The following is a 17,276-nucleotide window of genomic DNA, read 5'->3' on the forward strand; positions in this document are numbered from 1 at the left end:
TAACAAGTGTGTATTGTTTAAGTTGCTAAGTTTGAGGGTAACTGATCATGCAGCAATAGATAACCTTTCTTTATACAAAGAAGTGGTGGCTCTAAGGCAGGGTTGAATAGGAGTGTGTGGGAGGAGCATATGTATTCCTCACAATCAATCACAATCAATGCCTACTCACTCCCCCTCCCCCCATCTTCAGGTCCAAAGGTGCCTTAGGATGAGAACAATCCCATATGGGGCTCTCAGGCCAAGTCTCCCCTGTCAGACTGAGAGGCCCCTGAGAAGAAACCTCTTGCCACCCCTATCAGCCAGAGCAGGCTGAATACCTACTCCTCAGTGACATCCCCCACATTTGTCGCCCAGGTCCCAGTCCAAAAAGGCAGCTCAGATGGCAAGGAAAAGAGGCCACCAGACAATGGGTAGAATAGAAACACAAACTCAAGAAATACATTTCTCTGCCCCAGTTTATTCACCATGGCTTTGTCCAGAGGCCAGGTTCATAGTCAACATGCAAGGGCTAGACACAAAAGTCCCCAGGACCATTGCTTCAGCCTCATTCCCTGTACCTTTCACCCACCCACCCGTCAGGGATAGAACTCTTAAGAGGACCCCCATTTTGCAGATAAAGAGACTAAGTATCATGCCTCTGTTCACCCATCAGGATCTTGCATCCTCATGGCTCCCAAAAGCAAGGCAGAGAGCTTGGCTACCTTAGTCCTTGGTTCTCCCCAAAATTCACCCACTCTCCAATTCAACCGCCATTTAAAGGGCCATGCAGTGACAGAAGGGGTTATGACCCAGCATGCTAAGAGCTTCCAGAGGCTGGGCAGCTGACACTGCCCCCACCCTCTTACCCTGGAAAGCCGACTATGGCTCTTCTGGGCCCAGACAGCCTGATTTCAGAAAAACAGACCAGCCTAATTTGATGTCCAGTGTTGCTAAAGCCAGAGAGGCACAGCAAGTAGGGGCACAGAGAGGAAACAGACTTTTTTTTCCCCAATAGCCTTGGAATACCATGCCGATTCCTTGCAAGCTTATAAGCACACATTCGCTTTCATCAGAAACTTAAATCAATAGGGTCTGCAACAGCTCCTTTGCTGTGGAAAAGTGTGGTTTGTTTCAAACTGATATTTTAGAATTCCCACTCTCTTATTCTTCACAGGGTTCTGCCATTATCCTCTCCCCCATCCCCATCTCCCATGTGCCCCAAGGCAGAGTTCAAGAGGGGCAGTTCTTTATCTTCTCTGATCCCATCCCCCATCCCTGCCACATGTCAATCACCACCCCCAGCTGCCTTCCCTCATACTAATTCTCTACCAATTGCCCAAAAAGTCATGGCAGGCCAGAGCAGCCACTACATTTCCTACAGCAAATCCACCATCAGGGACAACAGCTTCAGCAGAGCAAAGTCTGGGAGGAGTGATGGGAAGGAATAGGAGAGGTGACCTGGGAAATCCCAGGAGGGTGGATCAGTACAACCCTCAGATAAATGACTGCAGGCTAGCCCTCTCTTCAGGGAGCAATTGGACCCTGTGGAGAAAAAAAGGCTAGGGTTGACAATGGGTAACACAGGGTGTGGATGCCCCACATATGCAACTGAATATGTATTTGCACACACCTGCTAGTGAGTCGGCCTGCAAATCCATGCTCCTAATACACCCTTCCCATGCCTGGACTTGCACACAAAGGCCTGCACACATAAGGGCTCACTCACAGACACCCAGCACAAGCCTATACACTCAAACTCATTCATATGCACACACACACCTTTTGCATATATATCCTCACTCATGCACATATATACACACTGTTGGATACCTGGTTCATGCATACAAACGTACTCCCTCTTTCATACATGCTATACATACACATATGTACACATACACAGACCTGCACATAAGTTAGCTCGTGTGTACACACAGCACACATAAGGTGATGCACACATGCCCGGACCTCTCTGCCTACATGATAACACATACATACCCACTTACGCTTACCTGCACTCATACCAGCAAATAATCATGTACTTCCTTGTGCACAACTACACACATGCCTACAAATATATACATATACCCCTGCACCCCTGTGGAGGCACACCCTCAGCCCTGGTCCTGGGGCCTGGATGGGACCGCCTTTTGTTGGAGACAACGGATAAGCTCCTTTCGGTTGTCCAGGATGGTGTCGAAGCTCTCCTGCAGACGGGTCTGCTGATCAACCAGCTGGTGCTGCAGGCCCCGGATCCACTGCAGCAGGGCCAGGCGACGGTACATCACCAAGTGCACATGGTGCTTCTCCTTTTCCTGCTCTTTGTAGCGCTCCTGAGCCTGCAGCTGCTGCACAGCCTGGGCCACTGAGGGCAGAAGGGGATCTGGAGGGCCCGGGCCTCGAGGGGTCCCACAGGCAGGCTCAGGGCTGCTGCTGGAACTGTCGGTGCTCAGGGAGCTGCTGGCATAGCCGTTGTCCTCCAGAGGGGAGCAGACCGTGCTGGCGCCGGTCATCTTCTCCAGCTCAGCTCTGGGGATTTCTGCCCCCTCTGGTGGGCTGCGGACCTCCCCCTCGGGGAGTCCAGGGCCCTGGAAGGCCTGGTTGTCAGAGGGCAACTCAGAGGAGCCCCTCATCAGGCTGGGCTCCACCTGGCCTGGCATCCCATGCCAATTCTCATTGGCATCTTTGGCACTCGCCATGAAGTTGGAGTTGCTGTCTGGTTGGAGCTCAGGCTGACATACTCCAGGTAGGCCCCCCAGGAACTGGCCCCCCTCAGCTATCCCTGGCTGGATGGCAAACATCTGGTCTGCAAAGAAGCAGAAGAATGAGTCAGAGCAGGACAGGGTGGGGTGCCTGAAGTTGTGGCAACCTAGCTGTGGGGGCAAGGCAGTGTGTTGGTGGGGGGGGAGGTCCTGGATGCTCCTTCTCAGTCCCTTTCCCTCTGGTAACACCTCCCTTTGTGGTATTGCTCCTCCCTCTCTGTTGATTTGCAGTATCCTGCATAGGGTTTCCCCTCAGCCCTCTGCAGCAGGCTGTCTCATCTCCCCAGATGACCTCATCTTCTGCTGTAGCTTCAAGAAGCATCAGGTATTGATGACTCTTAAATGTGTCTCCAGCCGAGATCCAACTGCTATCCAACTCTGCAACCAACCATAGGCGCCCCAAATTCTACATGTCCCAACCAGCTCTCCCTCTCCAGTATCCTCAGAAAAATGGCCCACTCTCCATTCAGTCACTCCAGCCAGAAACTGAGGGCATCCTGGTCTCCTCACTCAGCTTCCTTCCCCCATCTCATTGGCCACCAAATGCTGACAATTCTTCCTCTTAAAAACCTGTACTGACTGACTATTGCAGCCTTTTCTGACCTCTCTGCCTCCAGTTAAAAATGTAAACTTGAGAGGTGGCTGGGTGGCTCAGTCGGTTGAGCAACTGACTTCAGCTCAGGTCATGATCTCACGGTTTGTGGGTTCGAGCCCTGTGTCAGGCTCTGTGCTGACAGCTCAGAGCCTGGAGCCTGCTTTGGATTCTGGGTCTCCCTCCCTCTCTGCCCCTCCCACACTCACATTCTGTCTCTCTCTCAAAAATAAATAAGCATTAAAAAAATTTTTTTAATGTAAACTTGATTGGTCACAGCTCTGAGTGCCCTCCCTAAACTAACCCTCAACATGGCCTACAAGGCTTCAGCTGGCCCCTGCTCCCCCCTCCAGACTTGCCTCTTGCTGCTCAGCCCCTCTCAGAACCCCAAACTGCTCGGAGATCTCAGAATATGTCATTGTTCTCTTCCTACAATTCCCTTGCCCTACAATATCTTCCCTCCCTCTCCCCTGTGAATTCCTCCCTTCTCCACCCAGCAAATTCCTTTTTGTACTTCAAAACGCACTGTCCTATCCCTACCTCTCTGGAGCCTTCCTGAAGTTCTCCCCAATGCCCCAGCACACATCAATAAGCACAGTTAACTATGCCTTTCCCTGGGTACCCACTGCACCAGCGCTCACTGTTTTGTTCATATGTTTCTTGACCCTTGTGCATAGCTGATGGTCAGTAAGTGTCTATTTAGTTGTTTTTTGTTTTGTTTTGGGACTATGTTCTAATAGCAGCTTATACATTTGGTTTCCTGACTAGACACGGAGCTCCTCTATATATCCTCTGTCATATTCCTGCACATAGCAGGTATCGGAACATAGTTGCTGTGAGAGTGAATGGGGGAGGGGGCTGCAGTGGGCTATTTATGCTCAAGAAGAGGAAGCCAACAGTAGCAAGAGGCTACTGCTCAAGCCCAGGGCTAGAAGATATGGCTCCAGTTGCCCCCTCAACCACAGTGGGCAACCCCACTCTTGCTCCACCCCCATCTCCATTGAAGAGCCTCTCTTCTGACCTTTCCCTCTTCCCTCGGAGTCTACTATCTTGTGCCCCTCCCCTAGCTTGCTCCATCCAGAGGCCCCAGAGGGAGGGCATATCACACCATTCTTTCCTCCCTAATAACAATTCTGCCAAAATTAGGGTTTGAATTAACAAGAGGTTTCTACTGACTACATATTACTAGGATTAGAAAAATGGGGAATCATGAAGAGTGAGGGATAGTGTAAGTATAGCAGAGATTCGGAGGTCTTTATAGGTGGCAGGGACCCTCCCTACATCCAGTAGTGAGCGAAAGTCCTCGGGGTATGGAGACGGTCCTTAAGTGACCTACATACTCCCATCCCACTAAGCAGTCTTGGAAACCATCCAGGCCCAAATGTTTTCTTTTTTCCTAGACTAGGCGGGGCCGCAAGGGAAGCTGAGATGCCGTGCTGCGGTGCTAAGGCTCACACGGTTCTCAGAGATGGTAAAATGGGAACCCAGACACCCTAGGATCAGGCTTCCGCCCAAGCTAATCCGCAGTCGGCCCGGAGTGTGGTAAGGGGGGAAGGTGGCTCTTTAAGGGTTGGGGAAGCGGCCTCCCTTCCTGCGTAGCCCTGCGGGAGAAGACACCACTCCCACCCCCACGCCCCTCCCCCCGCTCCCGAGGAGACAGAAGATAGAGACCATCCTTCCCTAAACTCCCCACAGGGGGCAGCCGGGCGGAGGCTGCGACCCCCTGCCAGCCCTGCCCCGGGGCCGGGCCCCCCAACCCTCCCCTCCTGGCCCAACTCACTGCCTGGACGCGCCCGCCCCGGCGCGGCTGGCTCTGCTCCCGCGGGCCCCGCGGCGGGAACTCTTCTCTCGGGGCTTGTGGAGGGGAGGGGGATCCCTCGGCCTGGCCTGAGCGGCCACTCGGGCTGGGCGTGGGGTGCGCGGCTCCCAGGCGGCGCGCCCAGCCCCAGGCCCGGACTGCAGAGTCGGGCGGCGTCTGCACGGCGGGCGGGGCGGGGCGGCCGGGCCCACGTGGGCCGGTTCGGGGTTCCACCGAGCAAGCTGCTCGTCCAGCCTGAGCGCCGGAACCAACTCCCCCGCCTCCTGCAGCCGTGACCGAGGCCTGCCGGGTCGGGTTTTATCTTCCCACTGGTTCCCTCGGATCGCTTTGAGTCACTGCAGATACGGTGACATTTTCAAAATGAAAATCTAATCATGTCACCAGCCTCCAGCTTAAAGCCTTTCAAATGGCTTCCCTCCAGCAGGGTACATCCTTGAGGCAGCAGCCACAGGGTTCTGAGCATCCCGCCCTGACTACCTCTCCAGCTTCATCCTTTGCCCTCAGTTCTTGCAATTGGACCTCACACCCCGTTCTGCCACGTGACTTTTACACACACGGTTCCGTCTACCTAAAATTCTCTTCCCCTTCTCAACCTACTCCTCCTATTTCAGCTCCTCTCCTCTGACTTCCTAGACCAGATTAGTTCCCCCTTTTATATTATCCTAGGGCACTTGATTCCTTTTCATCATAGCATCTATTACAATTTGAAATGATATATTCATTTTGTGCTTGTTTCATTAAAGTCATTTAATGAAAACTATGAGTTTAAAAAATTTTTTTTAATTTGTTTTGAGAGATAGAGAGCAAGGGGGGAAGGTCAGAGAGAGAGAGAGAGGGAGAGAGAGAATCCCAAGCAGGCTCTGCTCTGTCAGCGCAAAGCCCAATGCAGGGCTTGATCTCACCAACTGTGAGATTATGACCTGAGCCAAAAATCAAAAGTAGGGATGAGACTGAGCCACCCAGGAGCCACCATGAAAGCTATGTTTTAAAAGAAGAAAGACCATCAACGGACGAATGGATCAAGAAGATGTGGTTTATCTATACCACGGAATACTACATGGCAATGAGAAACGATGAAATCTGGCCATGTGTAGCAACATGGATGGACCTTGAGGGTGTTATGCTGAGCGGATAAGTCAGGCAGAGAAGGACAAATACCATATGTTTGCACGTATAGGAGGATTAGGAGGAACTTAACGGAGGAACAAGGGGGAGAAGAAGGGAGGAAATGGTGGGGGAAAGGGAGAGAGGCAAACCATGAGAGACTCTTGAATGCTGACAAAAACTGAGGACTGATGGATGAGGGGGGGAGGGGGGGATGGGCATGGAGGAGGGCACTTGTGGGGATGAGCACTGGGTGTTATGTGGAAACTAATTTGACAATAAATTATTTGTAAAAAAATAAAAATAAAAAATAAAAGAAGAAAGAATATCTGGTCTGGGACAGGGCTGGTCCTCATGTCCTGCATGCAGGCCCTGGCGCCTTCCTCCCCGAAGAGCAAAGAACCCCTCCATGGTGTCTGTGCAGTGAGATCTTCTCAGTCCCTACAGTTCCTGAAGCCTTATCTCCCTCACTCCCTTCTTTCTTGGAGGAAATGTGGAGGGTTGGGGATTCAGTTTGCAATCAGAGAGAATAGAGATGGAGTTGATGCTGACTCTAATCATAAGAAAGAACTGGCTGCTGTCAGGAAAGTTAGGACTTCTTAAATTATTTCCTAAGGCAGCCCTAGAAGGGAGATGAGGACAAATTTAGCCTTTAGGGCACACACATGAGATTCTAGGAGGTCCCTTCCATACCCCAACTTTACCAAGCAAACCAAGCAATTGGCTACACCTCCTTCATGTCCTCCCACCATTAAAAACAAAATAAAACAAAACTACTATGGCTTCATCTTTGAAACATAATACATTTTAAAAAAAATTTTATGTCTTTATTTTATTTTGAGAGAGACAGAATGTGAGTGGTGGAGGGGTAGAGAGAGAGGGAGACACAGAATCTGAAGCAGACTCCAGGCTCTGAGCTGTAAGCACAGAGCCCAACATGGGGCTAGAACCCACGGACTGTAAGATCATGACCTGAGCCAAAGTAGGATGCTTAACTGACTGAGCCACCCAGGCACCCCAAAACATAATACATTTTAAAATACTCTTGTTTTCGGGCACCTGGGTGGCTCAGTTGATTAAGGGTCCCACTTCGCATCAGGTCATGATCTTGCAGTTCATGAGTTCAAGCCTAGCATCAGGCTCTGTGTTGACAGCTCAGAGCCTGGAGCCTGCTTTGGATTGTGTGTATGTGTGTGTGTCTCTCTACAACTCCCCTCCCCGCCCCCATGCTCTGTCTCTGTCACTCTCAAGAATAAATGAATAAACATTACAAAAAAAAAAAAACTCTTGTCTTTCCCTCATCTCTTTCTTTTGCTTTTATCCTCTACTCCATTAAAAAAAATTTTTTTTAAGTTTATTTATTTAGAGAGAGAGTGAGTGGGGGAGGTGCAGAGAGCAGGGGACAGAGAATCCCAAGCAGGCTCTGAACTGTCATCATGGAACCCGATGTGGGGCTGGAACATGATCATGAGATCATGACCTTAGCCAAAACCAAGAGTCAGATGCTTAACCAACTGAGCCACCCTGGTGCCCAGTCCCCTACTTCATCTTTTGCTATTTTTTAGACCTCAGCCCCATTTCTACATCAGATGCTGAAACCCAAGTAGTCTTCTTTTTTCCCGTACCCACTGCAAGTTCCCGTTGCCTTTAGATAGGTGACCAAATGAGGTGACCCAAATCCTCACTCCTAGAGGCTCTGAGCCTGGGGGAGGGGGAGTGCCTATGCAGGTCTTCCTGTGCCATACAGCCATGTCAGATGTTGTTCATGGGCCCAGAGCTGCTGCTCTCTGCCTCTGTTGTGGACTCCATCTCTCCCAGCTAGAACCATGTAGGTCAAATGGGAGCCTGGTGAGTTCAGGGATAAGAACCCCACTCCAGGTGTGTTAGAGTCCTTCTCTGGGAGTTTCTGAAATAAAAGGAAGATGAACCCAGGAAGATGTATGCGCAGGGCTTCAGCAATCACATTCCCTGCCAAGTGGAAGTCAGTTTGGAGTAGGAGGAAATGATGCTTACACACAGAAGCAGAGACAAAAGACAGAAGTCCTGGTGATGTTCTGGTCCCTGTTTCCTGAGAACTTTCTATATCTTCCAAAAAGGGCTTTATTTTGTCAAGCCTACCCTGAGTGGAATTTCCTTCACTGGCAATCAATCTAAAGAATCCTGATTAATACAAGAGCACAAGGTGGTGACCCAGGGGTCCCCCTCATATACCTCTCAGCCCTCATTAAGGAGTAGCATCTCTGTTTCCCCATGGTAGCCATTAGCAATCCAGCTTCCACTGTGACCTCCTTTGAAATGCAGTAGAATCATCTCAGTGTTCCCAAGTTAGAATCATTTCTCCCTAGACGCTGAAACCTCCTCACCTGTAGAAGCTAGAACGTCAGAGACAGGAAGCAAACTCTTCAAGAAAGTCATTAGGTACACTCATATGCCACACCTACCTCTGCCTCGTCATATGAATTCTAGCTACAAATGACAAAGAATTATATACTGACTGTTGACTTAAAGCCTCTGTTGTACTCTGCAGGGCAGCACACAAACAGGCATGTTTCTAAATAACATATCTGAGAAGTCAAGTGAATTCCAACAGCATCATATTGTTGTAGCCTCTCTTCTCTTAGTGAAGGGTGAAGTTGTATGGGCTACTCTAGCACTGTGTAATTAATGCAGTAAGTGCTCAGACAGTGGTCCTGGCCACTCCATAATTCTCAGAAAGCTGGGAGCCTTAAGAACAGAAAACCCTAGAAAGGCAGAGGTGTCTATGCCTGCATGATCACAGAAAAGCAGATGTATAGATGTCCGTGATCCAGTGACCAGAAGTTTCTGCAGTCAGGATACCAAGGAATCAGTTATTCCAGGTAGGACAGTATTCGTGGCTATATCCACCCAGCTATATAGGTTAGAGGGACTTAATTGGCAGGGATGCAGAAATCACTAGAGATGGCTAGTAGCAGCCCAAATAGGCCAGCCCTGGGCAGTGGGTAGATATCCTGGCAGGCAGAAAGTTGTCAGAGCCAAGAGAGGCTAGCAGTGAGTAACCAGTTCTAGGTCCTAAAGGGCCTGGAGTGCCAGGCAAGGAGACAAGGGAGATGAGAGGTATTCCTATCCCAGGAAATAGGACAGGCATAAGAGTGCCTTCCTCTATAGGTGAAAAGTTTCTCAGTGCCAGTACTCCCAGGAAGAAAGAGGTGGGATCAAGGTGTTTCAGTCTCAAAGACTTATTTCCTTCCTATTCATTCACTCACACTCAGCACAAAGTGCTCACTTTGGTCAGGTGCTATGTTGGGGATTCAGAGCAGAATCAGAGCTGGTGGTGGCCTTGTGCCACTCCCTGTCGAGAAAGGGAAATAGACAAGAGTGGGCTATACGATGTGATAGGCCCTACAATAGAGCTACAAGGAAAAAACGATGAGTACAAAAAAAGGTAAAGAAAACCTTCACAGAGGGGGCTTTAAAGGATGAATAGAAGCTCACCCAGAAAAAGCAGGAGAAAAGCAGAGGAAACTGTATGTGGTGTGATGTTCAGAGTGTGGCCAGGGTAACTGGAGCTTGAGGGGAAATGGAAGTAGGAGATGAGGCTAGAGGATAAAGCTGGTCCACTTGTGAAAGGCCTTGACCGTCATTTCAAGGAACTTGAGCTTCACCCTGTGGGCAGCAGAGAAATAACCGAGCAAGCCTCCAAAGCTTCCATGTCAGAACAAAGCACAGGCATCTAGTGCTGGAGGACAAGCTATATTGCCGACTGCTTTCTTCTCCTTCCCTGAGCTCAGATCATCTGTCAACTTCCCCACATGGCTTTGGAAACTTAGGCAAATCATTTTAAACTTTTCAGATTAAATAAAGATAACATGCCTGAACATTGTTAAATAACACTGTAATTGTGAACATTGGACTCCCAGAGCTAAGCAGAGCCTTGGACGACCTTTGATGTACTAGAGTCTCCTTAAGGCAGATTAAAAGGAAATCATCCCAGAATTTGCTCATCTTGGGAAAGAACGCCTACAAAGCTGGTGACCTAGTTGTTTTGTTCATCCATTTCCCTGCTGCCTTTTATTTTTTTTATTTTTTATTTTTTTAATATTTTTATTTATTTCTAGGAGAGAGAGAAACAGCGTGAGCAGCGGAGGGTCAGAGAGAGAGGGAGTCACAGACTGAAGCAGGCTCCAGGCTCTGAGCTGGCAGTCAGCACAGAGCCCGACGCGGGGCTCGAACCCACGAACCGCGAGATCATGACCTAAGCGAAAGTCGGACGCTTAACCGACTAAGCCACCCAGGCGCCCCTCCCTGCTGCCTTTTAAAGGTAAAGTGCCACCCTCCTCTATCAAGAATTTTCTGGGGTACCTGGGTGGCTCAGTCGGTTAAGCTTCCAACTCTTGGTTTTAGCTCAGGTCCATGATCTCATGGTTCATGAGTTCAAGCCATGCATTGGGCTCTGTGCTGACAGCGCAGAGCCTGCTTGGGATTCTACCCCTCCCCCTCTCTCTGCTTCCTCCCTGCTCACGTGCATGCTCTCTCTCAAAATAAATAAAATCAAAAATTAAAAAAAAGAAAGAAATTGCTGTGTGATCACTTAGGTAAGACATGTCCATTCCCCACCCCCAATATGGCTGTTTTCTCAGCTTTTAAAATGAGGGGGGAGGTATATCAAATCTGAAATTTTAAAGTTTTTTTTTTAAGCCTTGGAATCATCCCCCCCCCCGCCCCCAAATATATGTAGTATACCCAGTGTGAGATCTTGTCTCATCCCTAAACCCTCTACAGTAAATGGCTCCTGAAGAGGCTTGCAGGAAGCTTTTAAAACTCGGTCAGGGCCCAATTTCAAATGCCCTTCACCATAAAAACCTAGGAGACACATCACTCCACTCACCATCCCTGCCTCCCCTAAAGGGAAATTAGGGGCTGCTTTGGAGCAACTGGAGAATGAAAGGTGGTGTAGACCCTTTCTCCTTAGTGCATGCACCCAAGTGGTAAATGGCCTCTTCCACCAGGAGACCAGAAAGCCAAATCTGAGGTCCCTAGGCTGTGGGAAACCCGACAGCCCACAACAGAGGGACTGAGCTAGAGAAGCTGATCAGAAGGAGGACTGAGAGAAGGGAGTGCCTGTTCCACCCCCTTCCTAGCAGCTGCCTCTGTGGGTTCCATAATCCCCATGCCTTCTCCCCCACCACACCCTCTGGCCGCCCACTACTCCTCCACCCACCCATTCATCAGTAGGAGGGCACCGTATCTGTACAGCCTTTCAGGGCCTGACAGGTCCTTTCTGGGTGCCCCCCACATGTAACCACTTAACCCCCAACACAAAGGGCCAGGCTGAATGGGCTTGGAGCCGGCGGCTCGTGCAGAGGGAGAGGCCTCAATAGGATTTGTGGAGCTGGGTGTATAAACCTCTCTGCTCCAGCAGCCCTCAATGGAGGAGCTGGAGTCGGGGCATGTGCCGAGGGGTGGAGCCCGGCAGCTGCATCCCACCCCTGAACAATGATTTATTCATTCTCCCGGCACACGCAGAAAAATAGGCTGGGGGAACGTGGCCCCACAAACCGCCCTTGGCCTCAGCTGATTCCCATGGCAATCACAGCAGTTCAGAGTGCCCCCTCCCCCTTGTGATGTCTCGCCTAAAGTGTGCCCTTCCTCTTCTCCACCAGCAAGTAGAGTGCAGTGTGACATTATGGGAGGCCTTGGGTAGCCTGAAAGTCTGGCGGCCTTGCTCTGTGAATTGGCTCCACCCAATCTCAACCTCACTGTCTCTGAAAGCTTCCTGGTCAGGTTTTTCTCAAACCCATTTCACAGCTAGAGATATTGATGCAGAAAAAGAAAAAGACACATAGCTTGACCTATCTCAGGACTGCCCCAGGGGAAGGACTGAAAAAGAAGCAGGGAGTTGGGGGTTCAGCTTGGAAATAACTGGTAAGTAAAGGGGGTGCAATAAAGGCTTGCTAGGTAAGTTAATGACTGCTAACAGAAGGTGCCCTATTTGTTATCCCCACGCCTTTCCCCAGTCACCATCCTCCAGCCACATCGGGCTCTGATTCCTGTTACAATCTTTGGTAGAACTTTGGGGATGAGGGAATGGAATGAAGACAGGTAAGCAGAGATGCTAAAACCAGTAGATTAAAAAAAATGTTGGGGGGAGGGCTGACTAAGAGTAGAGCATGAGACTCTTGATCTTGGTGTGAGTTTGAGCCCCACATTGGGGGGTAATTAAAAGAAAAATCTTAAAGAAATGTTGGTGGGTAGGTGGTTTCAAGAAGCTGAATTGTGAGGCACCCGGGTGGCTTAGTCGGTTAAGTGTCCGACTTCAGCAAAGGTCATGATCTCACAGTTTGTGGGTTCGAGCCCCGCGCTGGGCTCTATGCTGACAGCTAGCTTAGCTAGCTGGAGCCTGCTTCAGATTCTGTGTCTCCCTCTCTCTCTGACCCTCCCCTGCTCATGCTGTCTCTCACCCTCTCTCAGAAATAAAAGCATTAAAAAATTAAAAAAAAAAAAAAGCTGAATTGTGACATTTGTTTTTGCCTTCTAGCCTCCACATCTCATGTGTCACCAGGGTCTGATCAAAAGAAAAAATCATCATAATAAATAAAACTAAAAATCAATAACGTTAGCAGAACAGGGAGCACCAGATTGAAGTGACCATCCTCAGACTGGCCCCTGGGCCTCCAGGCCCCAAGTTCATAATTACTCTGTCACACAGAAAACAAATCTATTGTGGGTGCAAGTGTGGAGAGGTGGGAGATCATAGGCAAGAAGTTTGTGCAGCTGAGGAGCAGGAAGGGATTGCAATAGGAAGACGGATTGGCCTTTGGTGCTGAGGCAGGAGGGAGGTAGTTTGAGACTGCCAAAATCTAAAGCCTTGAGAGTTTCAGAAGGTTTTCTTCCCTTAGACAGGAGGGTAGACGCACTAACGGAGGGTACTTCTAATACTGAACAGTAGTGATGGGAAGTCAAAGGGAAAAGTCCTGGAGCCCACTTCACAGGACAGGCAGGGCAATTGCTATGCTGCTGCTGCCCTCTGGTGGGCATAAAAGACAGTATCAACAACTCCAGTGCTGGAAACTAACTGCAAAAGGAGTCTGTCCTACCCTCTTCTGAAGTTTTGGCCATCAGGACTAGCACACCCCAGGAAGCAGATGCGGAAAAGTTTAAGCATGCAGGATGCTTATTACAAAGTGCCCTTGGGATCAAGATCTGTGGCAGGGAGGGGAAAGGAGCTGAACTACCATTCAGGTCTTTGATAGCCTCAGTCAACCCCTCAGGGAACTATGAAAGGTTGCATAGCCCTTCAGAATTGTCCCCAAATGAGCTGAGATGGGCAGCCCTTTACATTCCGTCATTACATACTGGAAAGTGGCATGATCTTGGGCAAGAGGCTCTCTGCTGTCAAGGCAATCCCCAAAGGGGCTGACCATGGGAGGCTGTCTGTAGACAATGCTCCCAGAAACTGCAACAACAAGGCCTTCCTCAAAGGGGGACAGGGCAGCCCATTACAGTCTACCCCACACACCATGGATATTCATTAAACTTGTGTTAAGTGAGAGGCACAGTTAGATCATGCCTCAGGTTCCAGGCTCAATGGGGACAGCCTGCAAGTCTGTTATTCAAGCAACTGATCTTTGGAAATGGTCAAGGGAGCCTTAATGATCGAATTCATGGGTTCATTCATTCAACAAACATTCACTGAGGTTTGCGATATGCCAGGCCTAGAGGGAGACACTACAAATGTTTTCCTTACTTAATCCTCACAACTCTGGAGCTAGTATTAGCTTAGACTATTCCAATGAGATCAAGTTATTAAGTGGCTTTCACAGTCCAGTGACACTTTAAAAACTGACACAATGGGACAAGTGCTATTGCTGCCATCAAAGGTTCTTTGGGCCACAAAGGGTCCTGGCTGTCCTGTGTGGGTGCATGTGTGTATGTAGAGGGATGGCTCTCTCTCTGCTTTTAGACAGAGTATCTCCCCATCACATGGAGTCCTGCATCCATGTCCTCTTGCTGGAATCCCTTTCTAACAATGTTTCTCTCCAGAGGTGACAGAAGTATGGGCTTAAAAAATTCCTGGTTGTAGCTACAGAACTACCTCCTTCCCTGGACATTTAAAGAATAGATCACTCTGAATCCCCAGTGTTCTTAGGCCATCCAAGCATTAGAAAGTCATGAAAGGCTGAGTTCTACCCCTAATATCTAACTTCCTGATCTGTGTGATCATGTGGGGATAACCTTGAAGGGATAAGAGGGGGAGGTTTCTGCTCCTAAAATCTCTCTGTACCCTGTAGCTCTTGCTAAGCTACCAATTTTGCAGGAGGTGAGGGCTGGAGAGATAAAGGAAGCTGTCAGCTGCTGTTCTGTTCTAGCCCTGACAGGTTCTCATGGCTGAGAGTTCTCCAAGCACTCCCAGCCACAAACATAAAGATTTTCGTTTTCTCATTTAGATTCCAATCATAAAGAACTTGAAGGAAGATGAGGTGGGGCAGGGAGGGGGAAAGCTCGGATACTATGGAGCAATTTCTGGGTCTGACTACAGAGAAACAAAAAGTACCGTCAATACTCCTCACCTCCTCCCAACCACACACACACACACACACACACACACACACACTCACTCACTCACTCACTCACACACACCCGCCTTTCCTCCTGGGCCCCCAGAACCTAATTTTTCACGTTTGGAAAACCCAGATGATTTTTGCCTGGGTCCATCTGGTTTTCCAAATAACCTGTCTTTTTGATAAATAACGTAACTTAAATTAGACAAGACAAACAGAGAGGTGGGCAGTCAGCTTTTTTCCTCCCCTCAGCCTTTGAAAGACAGGGGCTGAAAAACATGCACCATGACTCACTCCCAACCCTGCCCTAGCACTTTCCATCCCTTAGACCAGGCCCAGTGATTCCGCAGCCTGGAGCTGGGAGCTGCCTCTTCACCCCCACCCAGAGCCCACCAGCCTTCAAGAACAACAGACTGTGGCTCTTTCTGAAATGAAAGGAAAGAACCCAGGTGTTCAGCCCCATAGCTTCCTCCGATCACCCTTAGGCTGTAGTTACTTCAAACCCCTTTTTCCCATTATGTATCCCACCACAGGGAAGAACTAGATCAATAAGCTGAAAATGAAAATCTTTAAGGTGAGAGAAGAGAGGACAGAAAGAGGGGATGGGAAGGACGTGGATAGTACAGACAGACAATACAACTACTAGGGATAGATCAGCACCAACGTCTCAAAAGGTAAAATTTGAGGTGACACTGGCCGCCCACAAAGCCATGCCCATTTCCCCAGCTCGCTGCAAGAGTCCAGGTGCACAGCTAGCTTTCATCCCGACCGCTCCCATGGGTCCCAGCACAGAGCTAGCCCATGCACCATGGGCTGGTGGCTCTGGAAAGGCGTGGCTTCTCCTCCCTACGCAGCCAGACCATAATGAGGCATGAGCCTCACCCCATCCTCAGCAATGGGCTAGTGGGCATTAGTATAGCCTCTTACATGTGCTCAATCATTTCACATTAATTTGTACCTCTGATCCTAACTACAACCCTGTGAGCTAGGCCAAGCCATATCACTCTGGCCTCATTTTCCAGTTGAGGAAAAAAGTTCAGAGACAATTATCTAAGGTCATGCCACTTATAGGTTGTAGAACAAGGACTTAACGGTTTCACACAGTTACCATCTCTAATCTATCCCACACTGAAAAGCTCCTTTGTATGCAGTGCAGCTCCAAGCTTTTCATCATTAGCTCTTCCAGGCTTCAAACCACTCCTTGTTCAATTAGTATTTATTGAGTAATTCTATATGCCAGGTATGGCAGCACCTATACTTTTTTAAGATTTTATTATTTTATTATTTTTTAAGTGTTTATTTTTGAGAGAGAGAGAGAGAGAGATCAAGCAGGGGAGGGACAGAGAATCCGAAGCAGGCTTTATGCTGACAGCAGAAAATCCAATATGGGGCTTGAACTCACAAACCATGAGATCATGGCCTGAGCGAAAGCTGGACGCTTAACTGACTGAGCCACCCAGGTGCCCCTAAAGATTTTAAGTAAACTCTACACCCAGCATGGGGCTTGAGCTCACAATGCTAAAATCAAAGTTGCATGCTCTATGGAGTGAGTCAGCCAGGTACCTTTTTCTTTACATTTTTTAATGAAACAGATACGGTTTCTGCTTTTACAGAATTTAGTCTAATGGGGGAGGCAAACATAAGCAAACATTAAGGTGGCAAAGTGTGATAAAAGATCCAAAAGGAAAACTAGCAAACATAAACTGATTAAGAAAGGGGTGGTAATGGAAGACTTCTCAGAGGAAGTTAGATCTAAGCTAACATCTGGAAATTTACACATTAGCCAAACAAAGATGGAGAGTGGAGAGAAGGGCATATCAGGAAAAGGGAAGAACACTTTGGAAGGCCCTGATGTGGAAGAAGAGTAGGCAGGAGGTTGAGAGACAGAGCTATATCACAGAGGGCCTTGTAGGCCGTGAGGAGCTTGAACTTCATTCTGAATGCAAGGGAAGACATCAAAAGGTTTTAAATGACGGCGTAGCATCTTCCAATTTATGTTTATACCAAGGTTACCCTCTAACTGCTATGCATAGATTGGATTGAAGGGGAGCAAAACTAGGAGAGGGATGGGGAGGCTACTGCAGTACCCCAGCAAGAATTATGGAAACTTGGAATACGGCTTTGGCTACAAAGCTGGAAGACAGCTGACTCAAGATGCAATTTGGAAGAAATAACAGGACTTGGAGACTGATTTTGGAAGGAAGGGGATATCAAGAATGCCCTTGTAGGAGGGATACAGAAATGCTGAGGCATAGGAGCACATGTACCCCAATGTTCATAGCAGCACTCTCCACAATAGCTAAAACATGGAAAGAGCCTAAGTGTCCATCAACAGACGAATGGATCAAGAAGATGTGGTTTATCTATACCATGGAATACTACATGGCAATGAGAAACAATGAAATCTGGCCATGTGTAGCAACATGGATGGACCTTGAGGGGGTTATGCTGAGCGAAATAAGTCAGGCAGAGAAGGACAAATA

General features: G+C 48.8%; 1 protein-coding gene across 1 annotated transcript; it reads right to left on the reverse strand.

Moving 5' to 3' along the window:
- Positions 1-437: 437 nt before the first annotated feature.
- On the reverse strand, positions 438-5,303 carry CUNH1orf216 (chromosome unknown C1orf216 homolog). The gene is made up of 2 exons (XM_039251678.1): positions 5,111-5,303; positions 438-2,782 (listed from the first exon to the last, which is right to left on the reverse strand). The coding sequence occupies exon 2, from the start codon at positions 2,775-2,777 to the stop codon at positions 2,091-2,093; it is 687 nt and encodes a 228-aa protein (XP_039107609.1). The 5' UTR covers positions 2,778-2,782; positions 5,111-5,303; the 3' UTR covers positions 438-2,090.
- Between the last annotated feature and the right edge of the window lie 11,973 nt (positions 5,304-17,276).

Source organism: Hyaena hyaena, unplaced genomic scaffold, assembly GCF_003009895.1.
Source record: "Hyaena hyaena isolate Hyena2069 unplaced genomic scaffold, ASM300989v1 scaffold_397, whole genome shotgun sequence".
Classification (NCBI taxonomy): domain Eukaryota; kingdom Metazoa; phylum Chordata; class Mammalia; order Carnivora; family Hyaenidae; genus Hyaena; species Hyaena hyaena.

Bases quoted from the DNA above. Each gene is read 5' to 3' on its own strand.
- CUNH1orf216 (XM_039251678.1), bottom strand. From the start codon at position 2,777: ATGTTTGCCATCCAGCCAGGGATAGCTGAGGGGGGCCAGTTCCTGGGG.